This window comes from Pteronotus mesoamericanus, unplaced genomic scaffold (assembly GCF_021234165.1).
Source record: "Pteronotus mesoamericanus isolate MK-2021 breed Mesoamerican mustached bat unplaced genomic scaffold, CSHL_Meso_final scaffold_85, whole genome shotgun sequence".
NCBI lineage: Eukaryota > Metazoa > Chordata > Mammalia > Chiroptera > Mormoopidae > Pteronotus > Pteronotus mesoamericanus.
This window is the reverse complement of record NW_026555329.1, coordinates 35,231,501-35,257,420: the sequence shown is the minus strand read 5'-3', so window position 1 is coordinate 35,257,420 and position 25,920 is coordinate 35,231,501. Positions and strand designations below refer to the sequence as shown.

The window sequence follows — 25,920 nt, the reverse complement described above, 5'->3', positions numbered from 1 at the left end:
AGGGTAGTACAAACTCAAAGGAAATGTAAGGACTGGCTAGAAATAAAGCAATAAAAATAATTTAATGAATTCTTTCTATGCTGTGGTTTTTGAGGAGATAAAGAAGGTGTTACTTTTTCTGTTTCTCAATTTATTTAATAATGTATTGCCATAACATTAAAATATTATTTTCTCTGTTTTCTTCCTATAGCAGCTGGAAAGACCTAGCAATACCTCATGTAAGTGAAGATGACATTTTGACTGAAAAAATGGAAAGAGCAATGAAATATAATGATTTCAGACTTCAAAAATATGTATTTCATCACTGGCGCTCTTATGTGAAAGCTCAAAAAGAACAACTTAAAGGTAAATCCTTTCATATTAGCAATTATATTTTTGTATTCCTGTATTCAAAGAATCAAAAAAAAGTTAAGCATAGTTTATACTAGAAAATTTTTTATTTTTATATCTAGAGAATTGTCATGAAACATAAAGCTACTAATTAAAATACTTAATGAGATTTGTCTCAAAGGTTTTTTTGTAATAGAAAACTGGCATATTTAAAATAAAATTCTGTATGTATTTTTGTGGTATACGCACAAATATAAATATAAATAAGAATCTACTATGATCTTTTCTTTACATAATAGTTGGTATATTATAGCTAGGTACCAAAATTGACTGTTTTTTGTAGAGGGCTTTGTATTCTTTATAGATATTTTATTTAATGGATAACATTAGGAAACTTAAAGAGTAATAATTTTATTTTACTTAAACTCTTGATGGTTGTAAGGAGTGGACAGTGCATGTATGTGATCTTAAGAGCAGGGATAGAGAACTCCAGGCTTTTGCTTAGATTTTATCCAGTTCACCAGATACTGATTTGTTTATGGCTGCTGCAAATCAGAGAATCATTTCCTCTCGATCATCTGCTGTCAGAGTAGGTACTCAGAAGGTTTTAACATAAGGAGAATGGGCTCTATTTCTGATAGGAAACAATTGTTGCAGCAAAGAAGCCACTGCCTTCCTTGAACGGTGTCCCCAGGCCTGCCTTAGTCATCCTCCTTCCTGGTCCCTGTATTTGAACTTTGGGCAATCTATTTAATCAGAGGACATTTACCTAAATCAGAATACTACTTCATAATTGTATTTCTATGAATAAATTTGGAAGTCCTGATTTTACAAAGAACAGAGTTGTTTAGAAAAGAAATCACCTGTCCATAAAGTATCCAGCCATGTACTATGAAAAATAGAGACATTTATTGAAGAAGATACAAGATACAATAAACATCATACATAGGACAATGATGCTTCAGTCCCCTTCAAAGTAGGCATGCTGGGACCTCACATAGTTCTCCCAGTTGCCATCAGCTGCCCTGTTGTATTTCCTGCATCTTACCAACAGTCTGCAATGTCTTCCTTTTCAAAGGTGATTTTAGTTTTGGGAAAAAACAGAAGTCCCCGGGCGCCAAATCTGGGCTGTAGCGGGGCTGAGTCACCTAGGTGATTCGATGTGTCACCAAAAAACTGCACAAGACATGATGCATGAGTGGGCGCATTGTTGGGGTGAAGCTGCCAATCACCAGTTGCCCATAGCTTTGGCCTTCTGAATCATCCGAATAGTTTCTGTGGAGAAATGCCCGAGCTTAATGCAATATATGATGCAGATTTGTTGCTCTACTCACTCAGTCATTTTGAATGCGATGGCCACACAGTACACGTGCTCACTCAAGAGCATCTACTGCCCGCACTGACTAGTACAGTGAGGTTGTCTTTGTTCATGCATGTGCATTCCAGTCCATTCTCCTTGATTGCCAGGTTACATCCACATTGTCCTCATTATATTGACAATGGTTGGACATTTTCTGGGCAGATCTCAGTATATACACATCTCGACATTTTATTACATCTACTACACCTTAATTTCTAAGGGAAAAGGTGATGTTTACAGGTTAATAAAGTCTCAGGAGTACTTCCTACTGTTGTAAAAAGTAATTAATTTCAGATGTAATTAAAATCAAACAAAAACTATTGGACACAACATTGGTTTATATTATAAACATGATAGTATATTAAACATTTGTTTGGAAACAGCTTTAACTATATACAGTAATCTAATAAATTTTTTTTCAGATACACTATTGCGGATACAACAGATAGTCCACTATAACAAGCTAATAATTATCCTAACTAAATGGAGGGATAAAGCAAGACTTAAGTATCAAAAGAGAGAAAATGAGCTGGTATGGTATATTGGAAACAATTTTTTTAGAAACACAATTTTGCTCTTGTATTGATGTTGCCTGAGATAATAATGCTATGTGTGGAAAGTACTAAATTCTGACCCTTATGTGCTTCAGATGGGGTGTTTGTTCTTTTAACTTAATAATTTAAATTTCACTTCAGCCACCCAAAAGGTTTCCTAAATAAATTCTGTTGTTTCTTTTCAACTAGGAACATCAATGAACAATCTTTTAACATTTTGTCTAAGTTTATTATAAAGATATTGAGGATTTTTTAAGCAAGTATTTAGATGGATATAGATATTTAAAATGGAAGAGAAACTATCTGATATGGTTATAATGAATAAATGATAAATATGGAGTAAATTTATTTTTTCTAGAGAGATTAAATTGCTATTTCTTTTCAAACATTCAATTTAATAAATTATAATCTTAATGTTAAATTATTTTTAAAATTCCTAAATTGCCAAGCTTAAAGGATCATTCTGAACTGGAACACCCACCAGGAATTACAGCAATTAAAATGGAAGACCCAAGCAAACTCCTCAAAACTTAAAAATATCTCTAGTTTGCTTAAGCTGTTAATATATTATTATTTAATGTTTTAGAATAGTCATAGTAACTCCAGGATTGGACATAGAAACATGCTGGGAATTTTTGTAGTTACATTGTTACTATTCTTTGAAATGCAAAGTTGGTATAAAAAGAAAGAGAAAAATAGGAAGAAATTAAACCTTCTGTTTTGTGGTTGTCCCTGTGGAAGGCAGTATCAATGCTTCCCACCCAAAATCGGTTCGGATGTTGAGACTGATGATACTACACACTTTGGAAAAGACAGTATGAAAAGATTTATTGCTCATATAATGCTTGAAACAGTGCTAGAGTCTGTGGTGGATATGAGATGTTTAAAGTATAGTTCTTGCTCCTTAGAAGTTTATCATCTACTGGTTTTGAACTGGTTACAGGATATCCTCTAGTATTTGTCTTCTGTGGACTACATTTTCAGTGTTGCCAGGAAGTAGTTATACATTGAGTATTACTGTTTTAATTCTGCTTACTCAGTGTTTTCCCCCAGTTTGTGTACCCTAGAGTTTTGACTCCAGCTCTACATGTCTGACATTGGTTGTCTAATGTAGAAATAGGTAACAGCACATGACCAATCTGCCCCTTACATACCTCACTTAAACTGAACATCCCTGAAAGCAGACAGTATGGTTCTCTTAAGCGTCTCCATACATTGAGCATAATGTTTTGTGCACAGTAGATATATATTAATATATGCATAATAGTGCATATTACATATAAAATAATAACATTTTCCTTAATGTGCATGTGTATGATAGTATAGTTAATTGGGTATTTGGAGAAAATATTTTCTTCTAGCTTGTGATTTTTGGCCACACAGTCATTTTGCAGGCACATAGGGATAATGAGGATGGTGGGTGTGCACCAGGAGGAGACTCACGGAACATTTCTGCATGCTAGTTTTCCAAAGCATGCTCTTACTTAGGCTCCAATACATATATATAAATAAAATTGTGTGTGAGTGGGAGAAACACTTATTTACCCTTGAGACCTTTTCCTTTATTATACGGTTTTCAAGACTGTAAGAAAAGTTAAAATTGGGACTTCCTGTAATGATAAATCAGGCAAATCCCCAAATTCTTTCTTTCTGACTCTCCTTTTGATTTCTGTGCTATCTCCCTTTCATGCTCCAAATACTGCTTCTGTTGTTACCAGAATCTTGACACAGTGGGCTTCAGCTTTCTTGTTTATGAAAGAGGAGGCTGGGCCACATTTTCAATAAGGCTGCCTGCGCCAGTGTTGAATGACAACTAATGGAAATGTTCTGTAATGCTTTAGTGGTTCAGAGAATATTAAATATGCTCTGGATAACGATCGTTTATATACTGATGATAATAGTAATGTTTAACACGTACTATCATTGTGTCAAACATTGTGCTTTGTATATATCATCTCATTTAACCCTTATAACAATTCCATGGAATTTGTAAATTATTTTCATGGCAGTTGTTAAAACATGAACTTCTATTGAAAAGATGGAGAAACAAAATAAAATACCGAAAAGCTGCTAAAGAACAAGTCACTTCTGAACAAAGTCTGTCTGAAGACTCTTATGTAGGTGAGATTCCTGAATGTGACATTTCACTATTACCAGAAAGAGCAGTATTACAGGTTTGTATGAGTTTATCTTACCTAGTTATTTTCACAATGCTTGTTTAAAGAGTGGTTTTATAAATCTTACATGAATGATGGAAGCCTTATTTTGAGGAACTGTATTTTTTATAATTAGCTGTGGGCTATCTCGTTTTTTGGAGGCTATTCATTTGGATGGCTATTAGATAAATATAACAATCAAAACTGGAGAAATTAAAGCTGTAAGAAATAAGATGAAAAGAATGTTTTTCCTCCCTCCTTTGAAAATATATTGTCATTTAAGGTGCAACAGAGTTTAGGTACCTAATGCTTACCTTTTAATCTCTAATTTCTAATTCTTTAATCTTAAAGTTATGCCTCTACTCTAGAATGTTCATGGGACTTGTCTTATTGCAACTTTCAGTTAGTTAAAATATTTATGCATATAATTTCTCTTCCTTTAATTGTGATTTCATAAAGGCAAGAATCACATATCTGTATCTTCCAACTCATTGAAGTGATCTCTGCAAAATAAGCCCTAATTCCAAGTACTGGTTACATTCTGTCCCTTTTTAATGGATAAGTAATATCCAGTGCCTGGGACTACCTGATAAATGGTGCAAGAGTTGTAAAACAGCACCTTATTCTGGTTGATGGCAGCTTTACATTATAAAATCCCATGTATTAAATCCACCCTTCTAAATGTACAGAATTGAGCTTAAGTTATTTTGGGGTACAAGCTCTATATCTATATTTATCTGTATCTATATCTATATCTTGCACTTTATATATATATCATGGATATATAGATATATATATATCATGGATAAAGATATTTTGCCCATTATTCCATCTTTATAAATTACTTGATCATATCTTATTCTTTTTAAAACTTGAATTCCTATAATTTTCTTACTAGTTTGTAATAGCTCTTAACATATTGGTAATAAGAACCCTTGGTCTGGAATTTATTTGAGATTCCCCCACCTCTACACTTGATGTTTGCTTTCAATTTTGCCCTCAAGTCTTTTGATGAACAAACTTTTAAAGCTTTATGTAATAAAGTCTATCACTTTTGTCCTAATTATTCTCTTTTTGTGTCACATTACTATGTCATTCTTAGCTGTTTTTCTAAGCCATACCACACTCCTTCCTACAGTTAAATAGCTGTTTTATTTTTGTCTTTGAACTCTTAACACTTTTGACCGCTAATGTTTCTTTGTTTATTTTATCCATGGCTGCTCTAGGGTTTACAATATGCATTTTCAACTTATTACAAATTATGCCTTCAAATAGTTTTTGACTACTTCACATATAATGTAAGAACCTAACAAGGGTATATTTCATTTTCCTTCCCCTGTGCTTCATGTTACTATCGCCACACATTTTATTTTATGTATTTATAAACTCTACAACATAATTTATTATTTTGCTTTAAACAATTAAATTTTATCCTATATATATATTTATTTTTTTGCACATACATTCCGTTATATACAATAAAGGAATGGGAAAGGGGAAATGAATGAACAGAGAAAGCTTTTGCATACTATAGTAGTCAGGATATGGTAGAGCTGAATTGCAGTTTTTTAACTGAGAATGTCTTTTCAGTCAGGAGAAACAGAATTTTGGAGTAAAGTAGCAGATTCCCTTTTTAGTGGATACCTCCTGTCTGCTGCTTGAACACATCAATTGTAACTTGATCCTTCAGTTCCGGCTGTGCAGGTGTGTCTGTTTCATTGCCTGGCTGCCCATAAAATCAGAGTCTGATCTGTCTCATTCACAAACCCTGTTGTTCACAATATGCTTGCATTGGGTGTGTGCCTCTTAATCTTAAACTGCACCACAGAATCATCTTGCCTCGCCACCTTCTAATTAATATGATTGTTGTTCTCAGTCCTGACTCCTTCCTTGGGCTTTTCATAGGCCCTGGTGAGCATTAGAGTTTCCTCAGCAGTTATCTCACAAAAGAGATACCAGGTCCATAGTGGACAAGCACACATGCAGTACCAGGAGTGGCACAAGAAGGCTATTTTTACTTTTAATGACTCAAACTAACGGAAAAGTTGCAAATACAGTACAAAGAACTTTTTTTCCTGAGCGTGTTAACAGTAATTTGCTGACATAATACCCTATCACCCTGAATATTATTGGTGTATTTTCTGTAAACAAGAACATTTTCTTACAGTCAGCCATCAAAATCCTCAGAACCAATTCAGGTTTCTCCTCTTGTTCTAGTAATACTCCAAGAATGCCAAAAGATCCAGTCCAGAATCACAGAGAAAAACTGATTGTCATACCTCCTTAGTTTCCTTCAGTCTGCAATTATTCCTCTGTCTTTCTTTAGTTTTCATAACCTTGACATGAAGATTGGGTGAGTTTTATTGTAGAATATCTCTCGATTTGAGCTTGTTTTAAGTTTCCTCAAGGGTGTATTGAGGTTATGCATTTTTTCTTAGAAATACCACAGACATTATCCTGTACTCTTCTCACTGCATCGTATCAGCGGCACAGGATTTGGACTTGCCCATGATTGGTGACGTTCACTTTGATCGCTTGATTAAGGTGGTGTCAGCCAAGCTTCTCTACTATTCTGTTTCCCCCTTGCAATTAATATGGATATTTTTGGTACTTAGTTTAAAAATATATAAACATTCCTATTTCTCATCAAATTCTCAGTTATTTATATCAGCATGGATGCCTGGCTTTCTTTTTTGTTCAAGGGGTTATAATCCTTTACTATTACTATTTACTTTGGTGTTCAAACTGTCCCTGATTTGGACAGCAGGAGTCCTTTCCAGTTGATTTCGGTGTCCTTTTGATCTGTAAGCATCATGGTTTTGAGCACTTTCTTACTTTGTAGCACAGCGTGATGTCCCAGGTTCTCCTTGTACCTCCCTTGCCCCACATTGATGCAAGATTCCCTAAGTCATTTTTAATGAAAATTGTAGAGAAAATGCAAATTTGAGCACTACCTGTGTTCATTTCTCACTAGAGACTATAAGTAGTACACATATATACATATTTATTCCCACATCTACATACCTCTACATCCCAAAAACCTGAATTGCACATGGATACTTCCAGATCCAATTTAGCACCACAGGGGGTTCCTTTCCAGTTTTCTCCCTTTCCAACTTGCAATGTCCTTCAACTGTGAGAATCCCAGTTCTCATTATTCTTGATATACAGTGGAACCTTGGTTCTTGAACTTAATTCATTTTGGAAAACTGTTTGAGAAGTGATTTGTTTGAAAACTGAATCTCCAGCCTCAAAGACCCCTGGATCTGCATGTGCTGACTCTGCCCACTGCAGGTTTTTGAAATATATATCCTTCACTCTTCCTGACTGCCTTTTACTTAGGAATAGCTTCAGTTGCTCCAAAACTTGATGGAAGTTTAGATGCATATTGGAACCAGTGGAAGGTGGTACACATGAAACTATATGGCTTGAATGAGGAAGGGTGGAGGAGTGCAGTGTGGGAGAAGAATATGAAAATGATTGACCTACACAACCAAGAATACCACCTAGGAAAACATAGCTTCACTGTGGCAATGAATCCTTTGGTGACATGTGTCAGGCAGGTGACACATGGCTTTCAAAACATGAAACACAAGGAAAGGACAGTTTTACAGGAACCTCTCTTTGCTGAAAACCCCCCACCCCCAACTGTGGATTGGAGAGAGGAAGGCTATGTAACTCCTTCAGGAAGAATCAGGGTCACTGTGGTTCTTGTTGGGCTTGTTAGTGCAACTGGTGTCCTTGAAAGACAGATGTTCTGGAAAACTGGCAGACTTATTTCACTAAGTGAGCAGAACTTTGTGAACTGCTCTCAGCCACAAGGCAATAAGGACTGCAAAGGCCTAATGGATAATGCATTCCAGTATGTTAAGTCCAATGGAGGCCTGGACTCAGAGGAATCCTATCCATACCATGCAAGGTTGGATCCTGCAAACAGAAGCCCAAGGATTCTGTTGCCAATGACACTGCCTTTGTGGACATCCATCAGCAGGAGAGGTCCTTTATGAAGGCAGTGGCAACTGTGGGGCCCATCTCTGTTGCTATAGACACAAGCCATTTTAGCTTCTGGTTTTATAAAGAAGGGATTTATTATGATCCACACTGCAGCAGCAGAAACGTAGACCATTCTGGTGGTTGGTTGTGGCTTTGAAGGAACAGAATCAGGTAAAAATAAATGTTGGATTGTCAAGTATAGCTGGGGTAAATGTTGGGACATGAATGGCTATATACAGATAGCCAAAGACTGGAACAATCACTCTGGAATTTCCACTGTGGCCAGCTATCCTACTGTGTGGGGTGATGGTGACAAAGAATGACTCGGTTGAGAATAAGATATGCAGAGGAGGAATTTTAACTTAAAACTGACAACATTTTTTAAAATAAAATATATTTTATAGATTATGCAATTACAGTTTTCCCATTTTTTCCTCCCCTCTATTCCCATCTTTCCTGCATCCTCTCTCCCACCAGCTTCCCACCCCCCACCTTAGTTCATGTCCATGGGTCATGCATATAAGTTCTTTCGCTTCTCCATTTCCTATACTATTCTTAACCTTCCCCTGCTTATTTTGTACCTATTATTTATGCTGCTTATCCCCTGTACCTTTTCCCTCTTTTTTCCCTCTCCCCTCCCCTATGATCTCCATTTCTATGATTCTGTTTCTGTTCTGGTTGTTTGCTTAGTTTGCTTTTGTTTTGTTTTTTGGGTTTTTTTCAGGTTCAGTTGTTGATAGTTGAGAGTTTGTTGTCATTTTACTGCTCATAGTTTTGATCTTCTTTTTCTTAGATAAGTTCCTTTAACATTTCATATAATAAGGGCTTGATGATGATGAACTCCTTTAACTTGACTCTATCTGGGAAGCACTTTACCTGCCGTTCCATTCTAAATGATAGCTTTGCTGTATATAGTAATCTCCGATGTAGGTCCTTGCCTTTCATTACTTTGATTGCTTCTTTCTAGCCCCTTCTTGCCTGTAAGATTTCTTTTGAGAAATCAGCTGTTAGTCTTATGAGAACTCCTTTGTAGGTAACTGTCTCCTTTTTCCTTGCTGCTTCTAAGATTCTCTCCTTATCTTTAATCTTGGATAATGTAATTAAGATGTGCCTTGATGTGCTCCTCTTTGGGTCCAACTTCTTTTGGACTCTTTGAGCTTCTGGGACTTCCTAGAAGTCTATTTCCTTCCCTCAGATTGGGAAAGTTCTCCTTCATTATTTTTTCAAATAAGTTTTCAATTTCTTGCTCTTCCTCTTCTCCTTCTGGCACCCCTATGAATTGGATGCTGGAATGTTTAAAGTTGTCTGAGAGGCTCCTAAGCCTCTCCTCATGTTTTTGAATTCTTGTTTCTTCATTCTCTTCTGGTTAAATGTTTATTTCTTCCTTCTGCTCCAAATTGTTGATTTGAGTCCCGGTTTCCTTCGTTCTTGGTCCCTGTATGTTTTTCTTTATTTCGCTTTGGATGGCTTTCATTTTTCCCTCTATTTTGTGTCCATACTCAACCTTTTCTGTGAGCATCTGAATGTGAGCATTACCAGTGTTTTGAACTCTGCATCCAATAGGTTGGCTATCTCTTTGTTGTTTAGTTCTTTTTTTGGAGGGGGGAGGGAGTTTTTATCTGTTCTTTCATTTGGGTGATATTTCTTTGTTTCAGCCCATCTGTTAGGTTGTAAGGTGCAGAGCCTTAAGTATTCTCCAAGATGGGGCAACTCATGTGACTGCGTTGTGGCACTGTATGTGGGTAAGGAGTCAGAGAGGGAACAATGCCCATTGCTTGGCTCTCAGCGGCTTTCAGTCACTTTCCCTGCTACCCACAAGCAAATTTGGCCCTTCTGGTGCTGATTCCGGTGTAGATGGATTTGTGTACATTCTAGGATCCTGTGGGTCTCTCCAATGAACACTCCTGTGAGGCTGGGAGTTTCACCTGCTTCTGCAACTCCCACAAATTTTTACAGCCAGAGATTTTGAGGCTTTCTTTTCCTGTGCTGGAACCCTTGTTTGTTCCTGTTGTTCCCCCTGGTTTAACTACATGCAAATGTGGAACCGCCAGCCACCATCTTGCCAGCTAGTCCTCCAGTTTCTGCCTTGCCACACGACCAGTCCACCCCAGCTGCCCATCTCCGCCCCTCCTTCCCGTCTGGATGAATGTTTCTTCTTTATTTCCTTGGTTGTTGGACTTCCATACAACAACCAAGGATTTTTTTTCTGGCAATTCTGGTTGTTTTTTACTTTTAAATTTATTGTTGTCCTTCTTTTGGTTGTGTGAAGAGGCAAAGTGTATCTACCTATGCCTCCACCATGGCCTCATTACAAAAGTGACCACATTTTACTGCATGAGTAAAAACACTTGAATCTTGAAGGACCAAATTATGAATTGAAATCTGTGATATTTCACATTGGTAAAATGTTGCCACTTCTTTAATTACAGCTTAAACAGCTTTGTGTTTAAGCTGTAATTGATTTGGCTAGTAACTTTGAAAATTATATGTTTTAAAAATATGTATAAGGGTGCCCCGATACAGCCAGCAGCTGACTTATCAACAAAAACACAATAAGCCAGAATGAAATGGCAAGAAATATTCCAAGTAATGAAAAGCAAAGGCCTACAACTAAGACTGCTCTACCCAGCATGGCTCTCATGTAAAATGGAAAGTGAAATAAGGAGCTCCGCAGACAAAAGAAGGCTAAAAGAATACACCTTCACCAAATCAGTACTGCAAGATATGCTAAAGAGACTGCTTTAAGAAGATGAAGAAAAAGAGTGCGAAAGAGAGGAACTCAGGTAAAAAGAGGAAAAACGATAAAGTACCTATCCATTATAACTTTATTTTTTAATTAATTAATTAATTTTTCAAATACATTTGTCTCTGCCTACCCCCCCACCACTTTCCCTTGCCCCATCCCTCCCTCCCTCAACTCTTCCCCTTTGGTTTTGTCCATGAGTCCTTGCTATATGTTCCTTGACTTTCCCCTTCCTTTCCTTTTCCCCTGCCCCTTTCCCTCCTTCCCTCTTGTCTTTGTTGGTTTCTTTTCCTTTCAGTGTTGCTGGTCTTATTTTCCTTGCATCTTTGTATTGTTGGTTAGGTTCCACTTATAGGTGAGATCATATGGTATTTGTCTTTCACCCCCTGGCTTATTTCGCTTAGCATAATGCTCTCGAGTTCCATCCATGCTGTTGCAAAGTTTAGTAATTCTTTTTTTCTTTCTGCTGCGTAGTATTCCATTGTGTAAATGTACGATAATTTTTTGATCCAGCCATCTACTGATGGGCATTTAGGTTGCTTCCACCACTTGGCTATTGTAAATTGTGCTGCTATGAACATTGGGGTGCATAGGTTCTTTTGAATTGGCGTTTTGGGATTCTTAGGGTATGGTCCCAGCAGGGGAATCACTGGATCAAAAGGCAGTTCCATTTTCAGCTTTTTGAGGAAATGCCACACTGCTTTCCACAATGGCTGCACCAGTCTACATTCCCACCAAAAGTGTACTAGGGTTCCCTTTTCTCCACAGCCTCGCCAGCACCTGTTGTGTGTGGATCTGTTTATGATGGCCATTCTGACCAGTGTGAGGTGGTATCTCATGGTGGTTTTGATCTGCATTTCTCTGATGGATAGTGATGCTGAGCATCCTTTCAAATGTCTCTGGGCCCTCTGTATCTCCTCCTTGGAAAAGCGTCTGCCCAGGTCCTTTGCCCATTTTTTGATTGGATCGTTTGTCTTCTTGGAGTGGAGTCGAGTGAGTTCTTTATATATCTTGGAGATCAAACTTCTATCTGATGTATCATTAGCAAATATATTTTACCATAAGGTAGGCTCCCTTTTCATTTTGCTGATGTTTTCTTTAGCTGTGCAGAAACTTCTTATTTTGATGAGGTCCCACTTGTTTATTCTTTCCTTTATGTCCCTCGCTTTAAGAGACATATCAGTGAAAAAATTGCTGCATGGGCTATCTGAGAGTCTCCTGCCAATGTTCTCCTCTAGGACTTTGATGGTGTTGCGACTTATATGTAAGTCTTTTATCCATCTTGAGTTTATTTTTGTGTATGGTATCAGCTGATGATCCAATTTCAATTTTTTGTATGTAGCCGTCCAGCTCTCCCAACACCATTTGTTGAAGAGGCTATTATTGCTCCATTTTATCCTTCTGCCCCCTTTGTCAAATATTAGATGTCCAAAGAGACCTGGGCTTATTTCTGGGCTTTCTATTCTGTTCCACTGGTCTATGGGACTGTTCTTGTGCCAGTACCAGATTGTTTTGAGTATAGTGGCTTTGTAGTAGAGTTTGATGTCCAGTATTGTGATCCCTCCTACTCTGTTTTTCTTTCTCAAAATTGCTGTGGCTATTTGGGGTCCTTTGTGGTTCCACATAAATTTTTGAGATGTCTGTTCTATTTCTGTGAAATATGTCATTGGTATCTTAATAGAGATTGCGTTGAATCTATAAATTGCTTTGGGTAGTATGGACATTTTGATGACATTAATTCTTCCAATCCATGAGCATGGTATATGCTTCCATTTATTTGTTCTTCCTTAATTTCTTTCTTCAATGTTGTATAGTTTTCTGCATACAGGTCTTTTACCTCTTTGGTTAAATTTATTCCTACGTACTTTATTTTTCTTGTTGCTATATCGAATGGTATTTTTTTTTCTGATTTATACTTCTTCTTTTGCATTGCTGGTGTATGAAAATGCCTTTGATTTCTGAATATTGACTTTGTATCCTGTTGTTTTGCCAACTTCACTTATTAGGCTGAGGAGTTTTTTGGTAGAGTCTACAGGGTTTTCTACGTACACTATCATGTCATCTGCAAATAATGATAACTTTACTTCCTCCTTTCCTATTTGGATGCCTTTTATTTCTTTTTCTTGTCAGACCTCTGTGGCTAGGATTTCCAATATGATACTGAAAAGAAGTGGTGAAAGCGGACATCCTTGTCGTGTTCCCGATATTAGTGGGAAAACTTTTAGTTTTTGCCCTTTGAGTATGATGTTGGCTGTAGGTTTTTCACATATGGCCTTTAATACGTTGAGGAATGCCCCATTTATTCCCATTTTGCTGAGTGTTTTGCTCATAAATGGGTGCTGTACCTTGTCAAATGCTTTTTCTGCATCTATCAAGATGATCATGTGGTTTTTGTCTTTTCTTTTATTTATGTGATGTATCACATTTATTGACTTGTGTATATTGAACCATCCCTGTATCCGTGGGATGAATCCCACTTGATCATGTTGGATAATCTTTTGAATGTATTGCTGGATGCTGTTTGCCAATATTTTGTTGAGGATTTTAGCATCTATGTTCATCAGTGAAATTGGCCTGTAGTTTTCGTTCTTTGTAGGGTCTTTATCTGGTTTTGGGATCAGGGTGATGCTGGCATCATAGAAAGAGTCTGGGAGTCTTCCCTCCTCTTGGATTTTTTGGAATAGTCTGAGAAGGACAGGGGTTAGCTCTTCCTTTAATGTTTTGTAAAATTCTCCTGTGAAACTGTCTGGCCCTGGGCTTTTGTGTGCCGGGAGTTTCTTGATTACTGCTTCGATTTCCCCAGCTGTTATGGGTCTGTTCAAGCTTTCTGTTTCTTCCTCCTTCAGTGTTGGAAGATTATACTTACCTAGAAATGTGTCCATTTCATCCAGGTTTTCAAATTTCTTGGCATATAATTGTTCATAGTAGTTTCTGACAATCCTTTGTATTTCTGTGGTATCAGTTGTGATTTCTCCTCTTTCATTTCTGATGTTATTTATTTGGGTCCTCTCCCTCTTTTTCTTGATGAGTCTGCCTAAAGGCTTGTCAATTTTATTTATCTTTTCAAAGAACCAGCTTCTGGATTGGTTGATCCTTTGAATAGTTCTTTTCGTCTCTATGTCATTCAGTTCTGCTCTAATCTTGATTATTTCCTTTGTTCTACTTGCTCTGGGATTTATTTGTTGTTGTTTCTCCAATTCTTGAAGTTGTAGTGTTAGGTCTTTTATTTGAAATGTTTCTATCTTTTTTAGGTAAGCCTGTATTGCTATGAACTTCCCTCTCAGGACTGCCTTTGCTGTGTCCCATAGGTTTTGGACTGTTGTCTGTTCATTTTCATTTGTTTCCAGAAATTTTTTGATTTCTTCTCTTATTTTATTATTGACCCATTCATTGTTTAATAGTCTACTGTTCAGTCTCCATGAATTTGCAAGTTCTTGAAGTTTCTCTTTGAGGTTGATTTCCAGTTTCAAGCCCTTGTGGTCTGAGAAAAAGTTTGGTATTATTTCAATTTTCCTGAATTTGCTGAGGTTTTCTTTGTGTCCTATCATGTGGTCTATCTTTGAAAAACTTCCATGAGCATTTGAAAAGAATGTGTATGTTTCTTCTTTGGGATGTAAGGTTCTATATATGTCAGTTAAGCCTATTTGATTCAGTGTGTCATTCAGCTACACAATATCTTTATTAATGTTTTGTTTGGAAGATCTGTCCATTTTTGACAGTGGGGTGTTGAAATCCCCTATTATTAGTGTGTTGCTGTCTATATTTTTTTGAAGTCGTCCAACAATTTACTTATATACTTGGGGGCTCCTATATTGGGAGCATAAGTTTACAATGTTTATGTCTTCTTGATAGATTCTTCCTTTAAGTATTATAAAGTGCCCCTCTGGGTCTCTTTTTATGGCTTTTGTTTTGAAATCTACTTTGTCTGATACAAGTATGGCAACCCCGGCCTTTTTGTCATGCCCATTTGCTTGGAATATTGTTTTCCATCCCTTTACTCTCAATCTGTGTAGGTCTTTTGCTCTGAGGTGGGTCTCTTGTAGGCAGCATACATGTGGGTCATGTTTTATTATCCATTCAGCTACCCTGTGTCTTTTGATTGGGGCATTTAGTCCATTTACATTGAGAGTTATTACTGATAGAAACTTATTCATGTTTTCTCTTTGTACCTGTGTTTTTCTCTTACTCACTCTTTTCCTTCATCTTCTTAAACCAGTACCTTTAGCATATTTTGGAGTGCTGGTTTGATAGAGATGTATTCTTTTAGCCTTCTCTTGTCTGGGAAACTCCTTATTTCCCATTCTATTTTAATTGAGAGCCTTGCTGGGTAGAGCAGCCTTGGTTGTAGGCCCTTGCTTTTCATGGCTTGGAATATCTGTTGCCATTTCCTTCTGGCTTGTAGTGTTTCTGTTGAGAAGTGAGCTCCTAGGTGTATCAGGGCCCCCTTGTATGTTACTTTCTCCTTCTCCCTTGCTGCCTTGAGGATTCTCTCTTTGTCTTTGATAGTTGCCATTTTAATGATGATGTGTCTTGGAGTGGACCTCCTTGAGTCCCTCTTGAGTGGGGTCCTGTGTGCCTCCTGGATCCATGAAACCCTTCCTCTCCTCAAATTGGGGAAGTTTTCCATCATTACTTTTTCAAAGATGTTCTCTAACCCTTGCTCCTCTTCTTCTCCTTCTGGTATCCCTATTATATGGGTATTATTGCGTTTCAGGTTGTCCTGCATTTCCCTAAATGCCTCTTCATTCTTTTTGAGTCTTTTTTCCATTTCTTGTTCTTTCTGGGAGCTTTTTTCTGTCTTATCCTCCATCTCACTGATTCGATCCTCAGCTTCATCCAGTCTGCTTTGGATTCCTTCTACTGTGTTCTTCAATTCAGAAATGGTATTCTTCATATCCTCTTGTGTCTTCTTGATATTTTCTATGTCCTTTTCCAGGTTGATATAGTTTGTTGTAAGATCCTGATCGTTTCTCTGCAGTTTCTCATAGTTCTCTTTGAGCTGGCTGAGCTCATTGAGCTTCCTTAGAACCATAGTTCGGAATTCAATATCTGATAGTTCCCTTGCCTTTATTTCATTTAGCTCTCTCTGTGGGGAGTCCCCTTTTCCACTCATTTGGGGGGAACTTCTTTTTCTTCCCATTTTTGTGAGAGTCTGTTAAGGTATTTATTTATTTATTTATTTATTCATTGATTCATTTATTTATTTATTTGTGCTTCTGCTTCAATTGGGCCGTCTAGATTTCCTGACTTTGTGGATTAAACCTCTAAGGTAGTAGGTGGGTCTTTTTATTTATTTATTTATTTATTTATTTATTTATTTATTTATTTTTCCCTTTACTTTTCTTTCTGAGCCTGCCTCTGATGATGTCAGTTGTTTACCCTATATGGTCTTGGGTTGTTTGTTTGAGCCTTCCAGGAGTCTACTGTCTATGTCTGACTCCTGCTTTGGGCAGCTCTGTGACCCCTTTGGCCAGGGATCCACTATTTCTGTGGATCGCTCTGCACTCTCACACAGGCTCATTGGGCGTGCTCCCCAGCCCAGCGGGATCTCCCGCCCACCTGGCCTCCCGCCTGCTTGCCCCAGCCCAGGGGGCTTCTTTGCGACTTCGCATACTTGTCTGGCCCCTCAGGCCAGCGGGCACCCTGGTCCATTTAGAGTCTTCTATTGTGTGCTTTCCCCACTTTTGGCTCTTTGGATGCATTGCCTGCCCTCGCCAAATGGAGACTACGGAAATGGGAGGAAGTCAGCTCCAGGACTCTCCGGTTAATCCTGTTTCCAGTGTCTCCTCCAGGGACTCTGGGCAGCTCTGTGACCCCTTTGGCCCGGGATCCACTATTTCTGCGGACTGCTCTGCACTCGCGGGCCGCACGGGTTGATTTACACCTGCCCTTGCCGATTTGCACGCTCCCTCGCAGGCCCCATTGGTGCGAACCTGTCGGAGGCCTTGGCAGCCCGCACAGGTCCACACACAGGTTCGCCAACCCTCGCCCTCCACTTGGAGCAAGTGTGCGCGCCTGCACTGGGTGGTTTTGGGGTGTCTATTGTGTGCTTTTCGGCTTTTGGCTCTTTGGCGTGTGGCCTCTTCCCGCACAGTGGAGACTACAGAAAGGAGAAGGAGTCGGGACTCCCCGGTTCCTCCTCCCGTTGTTTCCCTAACACCTCTGTCTCCAGTCTCTCCTCAGGGGTCTCTGTGCAGTTTCTGTGACCCCTTCGGCCAAGGATCTACTATTTGTGTGGAGGGCGTTGCAATCGTGGGCAGTCTGGTTCACGCGTGCCCCGCTTCTCCCTCTTTGGGGCGCGCTTTGCCTGCCCAGAATGGAGACTATAGAATGGGGAGGGAGTTGGGACTCCCTGGTTCCTCCTCCCATTCTTTCCCCAATGCCTGTTTCCAGTCTCTCCTCAGGGGTCTTTGGGCAGTTCTGTGATCCCTTCCATCAGGGATCCACTATTTCTGCGGACCGCATTGTAATTGCGGGCCCTCTGGCTTGCCCACGCCCTGCTTCTGCCTCTTTGTGGGCGCTTCCTCCCAGCTCCAAATGGAGACTACCCAATGGGGAGGGAGTTGGGACTCCCCGGTTTCTCCTCCTGTTCTTTCCCCAATGCCTCTGCCTCAAGGCTCTCTATGCAGCTCTGTGACCCCTTTGGCCCGGGATCCACTATTTCTGCGGACTCCTCTGCACTCGCGGGCCGCATGGGTTGATTTACACCTGCCCTTGCCAATTTGCACGCTCCCTCGCAGGCCCCATTGGTGCGAACCTGTCGGAGGCCTTGGCAGCCCGCACAGGTCCACACACAGGTTCGCCAACCCTCGCCCTCCACTTGGAGCAAGTGTGCGCGCCTGCACTGGGTGGTTTTGGGGTGTCTATTGTGTGCTTTTCGGCTTTTGGCTCTTTGGCGTGTGGCCTCTTCCCGCACAGTGGAGACTACAGAAAGGAGAAGGAGTCGGGACTCCCCGGTTCCTCCTCCCGTTGTTTCCCTAACACCTCTGTCTCCAGTCTCTCCTCAGGGGTCTCTGTGCAGTTTCTGTGACCCCTTCGGCCAAGGATCTACTATTTGTGTGGAGGGCGTTGCAATCGTGGGCAGTCTGGTTCACGCGTGCCCCGCTTCTCCCTCTTTGGGGGGCGCGCTTTGCCTGCCCAGAATGGAGACTATAGAATGGGGAGGGAGTTGGGACTCCCTGGTTCCTCCTCCCATTCTTTCCCCAATGCCTGTTTCCAGTCTCTCCTCAGGGGTCTTTGGGCAGTTCTGTGATCCCTTCCATCAGGGATCCACTATTTCTGCGGACCGCATTGTAATTGCGGGCCCTCTGGCTTGCCCACGCCCTGCTTCTGCCTCTTTGTGGGCGCTTCCTCCCAGCTCCAAATGGAGACTACCCAATGGGGAGGGAGTTGGGACTCCCCGGTTTCTCCTCCTGTTCTTTCCCCAATGCCTCTGCCTCAAGGCTCTCTATGCAGCTGTGTGACCCCTTCGGCCAGGGATCCTCTATTTCTTCCAGCTTGTCTGCACTTAGCTCCCCAGCTCACACATGCACAGGCTGTGTGCAGAGTGCACAAAAGGCAGGTTAATGGATTCCCTTATGCCTGAGCGAGATGGTAGCTGCAGAGTGGGAGGTGAGTTATCACTGGGGCTCCGCCGGCCACTGTCTCAGTTCTCTTCACAAAGTTTTCCTCACCAGTCTTTTCCCAGGCTCCAGCCCACTCTGCTGCTGCCTCTACCCAGAGATCAAGGAGGGCGGCTGCCACTGCAAATTTTTGCGTTGACCCTTTAAATCCCCTTTGCATCCCCAGCCGCCTGTCTCTGGCAGAGAGCGCCCCTAAGCTTTTCAGGGTTGCGTTTCATCTGTATGTTTTCTTGGTTTTAGCTTCTGTAGTCTAGGGGCCCCTATTTATGACTCAGACCCTGTTCTTCTCAGGGGGATCCAACTGGCCCTTTCAATGTCCCTCTGGTGCTGGTGCCCATGGGTGCCCAGCGCCCCCCTTGAGCCTCCACCACTCTTCTCACTTGTTGGGATGTGTGAGAGTTGAATCCACTGTCTGTTGGCGGCTCCAAGGCTCCTCTCCCTCTATCGTTCCATTGTTTTCCAGGTGATTTCTCCACTAGTTGCAATTCCAGTTTGTTCTTGGGAGGAGGTCATCATGACTCCCATTCACTCCTCTGCCATCTTCCTTCCCCCTCAATTATAACTTTAAATCTAAATGGATTAAATGTTCCAATCAAAAGACAGGGGGTAGCAGAATGGATAACAAAACATGACCCACACATATGCTGCCTACAGGAGATCCACCTTAGAACAAAGGACCTACAGAGACTGAAAGTAAAGGGATGGAAAACAATATTCCAAGCAAATGGACAGGGAAAAAAAGTAGGGGTAGCAATACTCATATCAGACAAAACAGATTTCAAAACAAAGGCCATAAAAAGAGACCCAGGAGGACACTTCATAATACTCAAAGGAAGAATCCATGAAGAAGACATTAACATTGTAAACCTATAAGCACACAAAATAGGAGCACACAAATAAGGAAAGTCTTGGAGGACTTCAAGGAAGATATAGGCAGCAATGCACTGATAGTAGGGGATTTTAACACCCCACTGTCAACAATGGATAGATCTTCCAAACAAAACACCAACAAGGATATTGTGGGACTGAATGATGTATTAGATCAAATGGAATTAACTGATGTATATAGAAGCATTCATCCCAAAGAAGGAAAATACACATTCTTTTCAAATGCATATGGAGCGTTTTCAAAGACAGATCACATGATAGAATACAAAACAAGCCTCAACAAATCCAAGAAAATTGAAACCATAACAACCATTTTATTGGACCAGAAGGGCTTGAAACTAGAAACCAGCTTCAAGGAAAACACTCAAGAACATTCAAACTCATGGAGACTGAATAGCATGCTATCAAAAAATGAAAGTGTCAATAATAAGATCAAAGAAGAAATCAAAATGTTTCTGGAAACAAATAAGAATGAACACACAACAGTCCAAAACCTGTGGGACTGTTTTGTCCCACAAATGGGTGCAGCAGCATAAAATTGAGTAAAAATAGCCTCTTCAACAAATGGTGTTGGGGGAGCTGGACAGCCTCATGGAAAAAATTGAAATTTGACCACCACTTACACCATACACAAAAATAAACTCAAGATGGATAAAAGACTTAAATATAGGCCATGGCACCATAAAAATCCTAGAGGAGAACATACACAGGAAACTCAGATATTCCATGGAGCAATATTTTCACCGATATATCCTCTAGAGCAAGGGACATAAAGGAAAGAATAAACGAATGGGACTTCTTCAAAATAAGAAGCTTTGGCACAACTAAAGAAAACGTCAGCAAAATTGAATCATCCATATGGGAAATATATTTGCCAATGATACCTCAGACAAGGGTTTGATCTCCAAAACATATAAAGAGCCCATATGACTCAACACCAGGGAGACAAAAAGTGCAATTGAAAAATGGCCAAAGGATCTGAACAGACACTTCTCCCAGGAGGACATACACAGGGCCCAGAGACATAAGAAAGGATGCTAAGCATCACTGGCCATCGGAGAGATGCAAATTGAAACCGCAATGAGATACCACTTCACACCAGTCAGGATGGCCATCATAAACAATCAACAGACAACAAGTGCTGGCGAGGTTGTGGAGAAAAGGGAACCCTAGTACACTGTTGGTGGGAATGGAGACTGGTGCCGCCACTGTGGTATACAGATTGGAATTTCCTCAAAAAACTAAAACTGGAACTGCCTTTTGACCCATCAATCCCACTGCTGGGATTATATCCTATGAGTTCCAAAACACCAATTCAAAAGAACCTATGCACCCCAATGTTCATAGCAGCACCATAGCCAAGTGCTGGGAGCAACCTAAATGCCTACCAATAAATGAGTGGATCAAAAACCTATGCTACATTTATACAATGGAATACTACGTGGCAGAAAGAAAGAGCTCCTACTCTTCACAGTAGCATGGATGGATCTGGAGAGCATTATGCTAAGCAAAATAAGCCAGGGGGTGAAAGACAAATATCATATGATCTGACCTATAAGTGGAACCTAATCAACAAAACAAACAAGCAAGGAAAATATACCCAGCAACATTGAAAGAAAAAACAAACCTACAGTTTCCAGAGGAGAGAAGAGAGGGGTTAAGGGGGAAAGAAAGGGAAGGGTTGAATAAAGGAACATGTATAAACGGTCCATGTATAAAGCCAAAGTAAGGGAGGATTGAGGGTGGGAAGTGTGGGTGTGTCAGGGGAAAGTAGTGGCGGGAATATGGAAACAAATGTATATGAACAATTAAAAAATAAAAGTATGTATTAAGTTTTTACCTTTTAAAATAAAACAATTTTATGTACAGGAAAAAAAAAACAATCTCTTTTGTTGCCTGAGAGATGCATGACTAATCATGTAGGTTTCAGCATGAAAGGGTCGTCGTGTAGAGAATTGAGACCCCCATTTTTGTTAGACAACTGATGTTCTTTTTCTGCCAACATCTTGGTTGAGAACCATATTATTTGAGCACCGAGACTGTCAAAAACTGAGGTTTGACTTTATTTATTTGCTCCCCCTGTGTATAACCAGTCATACACATTTCTGGCCCTGTCTGCTCCCTGGGGATATCTTCCTCATTCTGCTTTGCCTTTGGCATTTCTTATCAGGTTGCCCTCATATGTAGAGGGCCTTCCTCACACTGTGTGGGCTCTGACATCCTGGACTATCTCCCTTTCCCATTATGTAGTTGTCTCCCTAACTTTGTTTGAGCTAACAAACAAACAAACAAACAAACAAAGAAAAACAACCCTGCACCGAGTGCCTTCCTACCTAGATGCCCTCTTATCCTACTTAGGTGCTGACACCCATGCATAGGCTGCCCCTCTTTCAGGATGCCCTCCTTATACTCTGTAGGCTCTTTACCCAGTGCTATGCCACCTGCCTCGCTTCCCATAGCCACTTTCCTCATCCCGCTTGGCCCTGGTATCATACTCTTCCTTGGTTTACCCTTCTTGTCCTGATCAGCCTCTAACATCCCACTCTGGCTGTCTCTTCTTCGGGACAGCATCCTCTTCCCTCTTTGGCTCCAATGTCATCCACTGGGTTATCTTTCCATATGAATAGATGTCCTTCTCATCTTGCTTTACTAACTGTCCAGGGAATTTTTTCACTACTCTAAAAGTTTTATTTAGTTCTCTTAAAAGATTTCCACTTTGCTCCTTATTAACTTCATTTTTCTTTTAAATCTTTGAACATTTTTATAATAGCTATTTTAAAAACTCTATCTACTAATCCTATTATCCCTATAACTTCTGTTTACATTTTTAATTTTTTAATTGCAGTTGACATACAATATTATATTATGTTAGTTTTGGATGTACAACATACTGATTAGACATGTATATACCTTACAAAGTGATCACACCAATAAACCTAGTACCTATCTGACACCATACATAGTTATTACCATATTGTTGACTATATTAACCTATACTGTACTTTACCTCCCCATGACTGTATTCATAACTGGCAATTTGAACATCATTCCTTTTTCCTTTTCACCCATTCTCTCAAACCCTTTCCCAACTGGCAACCATAAACATGTTCTCTGTATCTATGAATTTGTTTCTTTTGTTTGTTCATTTGTTTTGTTTTTTGGATTCCATATATGAGTGAAACAATTTGGTATTTGGTTTTCTCTCTCACTTGTTTCACTTAGCATGATACCCCCTAGGCCCATCCATGTTGTCTTAAATGGCAAGATTTCACTCTCTTTGTGGCTGAATAATTTTTCATTGTATATATTTACCACTTCTTTATCCATTTATCTATTAATGAATACTTCAATAGGTTGGCTATTGTAATTAGTGCCTATTTCTTTTTGAATTATTGTTTTGGGTTTTTGTTTGTTTGTTTTGGTAAATGCCCAGGAGTGAAATTGCTGGGTCATATGGTAGTTCTACTTTTAATTTTCTGAGAACCCTCCATACTGCTTTTCACAGTGGCTGCACCAGTCTGCATTCTCATCAACAGTTCATGAGGGTTCCCTTTTCTCCACATCCTCACCAGCACTTGCTGTTTGTTGCTTTATTGATGATAGTGATTCTGACAGGTATGAGGTGATGTCTCATTATGGTTTTAATTAGCATTTCCCTGATGATTAGTGATGCTGAACATCTTTTCATATATGTCTGTTGGCCATTGTCTATATGTCCTCTGGAGAAATGTCTATTCAGTTTCTCTGCCCATTTTTTACTCAGGTTGTTTGTTTTTGGTGTTAAGTTGTATGAGTTTCTTCTATATTATGAATAGTACCCCCTTATCAAATGTTTCATTGGCAAATATTTTTCCTTCACAGTGCAAAAACTTTTAATTTGATGTAGTCCTATTTTTTTATTTTTTCTTTTTTTTTCCTTTGCCAAAGGAGATAAACTCAAAAATATTACTAAGAATAATGTCAAAGAGTTTTCTGCCTATGTGTTCTTCCAAGAGTTTTATGGCTTTGAGTCTTACATTTAAGTTTTTAATTCATTTTTAGTTTACTCTTGTATATGGTATAAGCAAGTGATCCAATTTCTTTTGCATGTATCTGTCCTGTTTTCCCAACATCACTGAGAGTGTCTTTACTCCATTGTATATTCTTGCCTCATTCGTCGCAGGTTAATTGACCATACAGATGGGTTTATTTTTGGATTTTCTATTCCATCCCTTTGATCTATGTGTAGTTTAGCTTAATATCAGGTAGCATGATCCCTTTGGTTCTTCTTTATCAAGATTGCTTTGGTTCTCCAAGGTCTTTTGTGGTTCTATATAAATTTTAGGATTATTTGTCCTAGTTCTGTGAACAACACCATGAGTATTTTGATAGAGATTGCATTGAATCTGTAGATTGCTTTTGGTAGTATGAACATTTTAATAATGTTGATTCTTCCTATCCATGAACATGGTAGATCCTGCCATTTATTTGCAACTTCTTTAATTTCTTCAATGTCTTATACTTTTTCACATATTGGTGTTTTACCTCCCTGGTTAAATTTATCCCTAGGTATTTTATAATTTTTGTTGTAATTGTAAATGGGATTGTTCTCTTCACTGATAAATAAATGTATAAGGGAGACACCCATTCAACTTACTTCCTGATACTTTTCCTCACTTGTTTGCCTGATCTCTCTACCCCCTTTTTAAATGTACCATCCATACTCTTCTTTGCTTCCTTTTCTTTCTCAAGAGATTTTGCCTATATAATGTACAATATTTATATCAGGAAATGTTGTACATTATTTCTTTAATTTCTACCACATTTACTTTTAGACCTTTATAAATATCAGTTTTGTATCAGTAAAAAGTAGTTGACATAAAGCTGCATAATTAACCTGAAATGCAAGGCAGTTTCTTAACATAAGTTTTGTTGCCTCTTAACCAAAGGCACTCAATGGTTCGCTCATACTGATTTTGTATTTCTAGGACCATGTCTCATTCATGTTCCCTGATTTATAAGCATACAAAAATATTTATTAAGTGAATGAATATATCATTAAAATATTACTCTATGCTCTACCAATTCAAGATTAAGAAAGAAGGTGCAGCTCTGTAATAAAAGCATCAATGTTTTCCCCAGACCATTTCTTTTGTTTATGAAAGTCAAATCTCTAAACAGTTATTGATGAATTGGCATAAAAGTTAAGCTTTCAATAACTATAAACGTGTTCTAGTGCTGGTTGAAATAGAAGAGAAAAGGGATAAAGTTTTGGAAGGTCTTTAGGCTTCACAGTTTTTTCCAGAACACACTATCTTTTTATGATCTTTCATATAGATTATTTAAGGAAAGCCAAAAAACATTTATGTCCATTGTCTAAGAAGCTGGCTGATTGGCTTGCAAACTCTTCAGTGTGCTCCAAAGTAGTTATTTTAAGCATAACATTCAGGTCTAGCAATTTTCTAAGTACTGCCTTCACCTATCAATATAAAAAACATAATTGATAGCAGGGCTTAAAGAAATAGGCCCTATTTGTTTTCTGTAACATAAAGTCCAAAGGAAGACAATGCAAGGATGCCCCTCTACAATGCCAATACAAATGGAATCCTTCTATCTTTTCACTCAACAATCCTTAGCACCTTCTTGCTGATTGTCTCATGGTAACAATGTGGCTACTCCACTTTCAGCCTCATATTCAGCTATCAGGCCAGAGGAAGTGGAAGAATCACAGTGATAGAAGGTAAAAAAGATTGCCTATCTCTGTTTATTAGGAAAGCCTATGTTTCCCCAAGACCTCACAGTCAAGACTTTCATTGAGATTCTGAGCTTCCAGTCAAGATGGAGGTGTAGGTAGACACGCATTGCCTCATTGCACAACCATAAGAAGGAACACAACTAGCTTTAAAATGAAAAATACCCTGAATGGCCAGGAAATCACCCAGAAAAACACCCAGAACTGTACAGAAGTCTGACAACCAAGGACTTAGAAAAGCTATATTCATCTAGACAGGTAGAAGGGGAGGAGATGGGAAGTCAGGGCAGAGAGGACTTGGTGTGGCAGTGGCAAGCTGGGGGCAGAGAGGCAGAGAAGCAGTGGCAACCCCAGCATAATGGACAGCTCCATGTGTGGTGGATAAAAATCAGGGAGACACCTTGTAAGTGAGTGATCCCAGCCCCAGGCCAACCACGCAATACAAGGCTCCAGTGCTGGGGAAAAATAAAGCCTCATAACTTCTGGCTATAAACCCAGTGGGGGTTGAGGTGTCAGAAGAAACTGCTGGTACATGCCCAAACC

The 25,920-nt window shown here is 39.4% G+C and overlaps 1 protein-coding gene and 2 pseudogenes across 1 annotated transcript in view; 2 read left to right on the top strand and 1 right to left on the bottom strand.

Annotated features, from left to right (window-relative positions):
* The window catches only part of FBXL13 (F-box and leucine rich repeat protein 13), a 234,885-nt gene that overhangs the window by 672 nt on the left and 208,293 nt on the right, over positions 1-25,920 (top strand). Inside the window, exons 2-4 of the mRNA XM_054564349.1 lie at positions 191-345; positions 2,113-2,222; positions 4,254-4,418. Coding sequence (XP_054420324.1) covers positions 191-345; positions 2,113-2,222; positions 4,254-4,418 — 430 coding nt within the window. The remainder of the gene's footprint in view (positions 1-190; positions 346-2,112; positions 2,223-4,253; positions 4,419-25,920) is intronic.
* On the bottom strand, positions 6,034-6,319 carry LOC129062901 (small ubiquitin-related modifier 2-like; annotated as a pseudogene).
* Positions 7,709-8,716, top strand: LOC129062899 (procathepsin L-like; annotated as a pseudogene).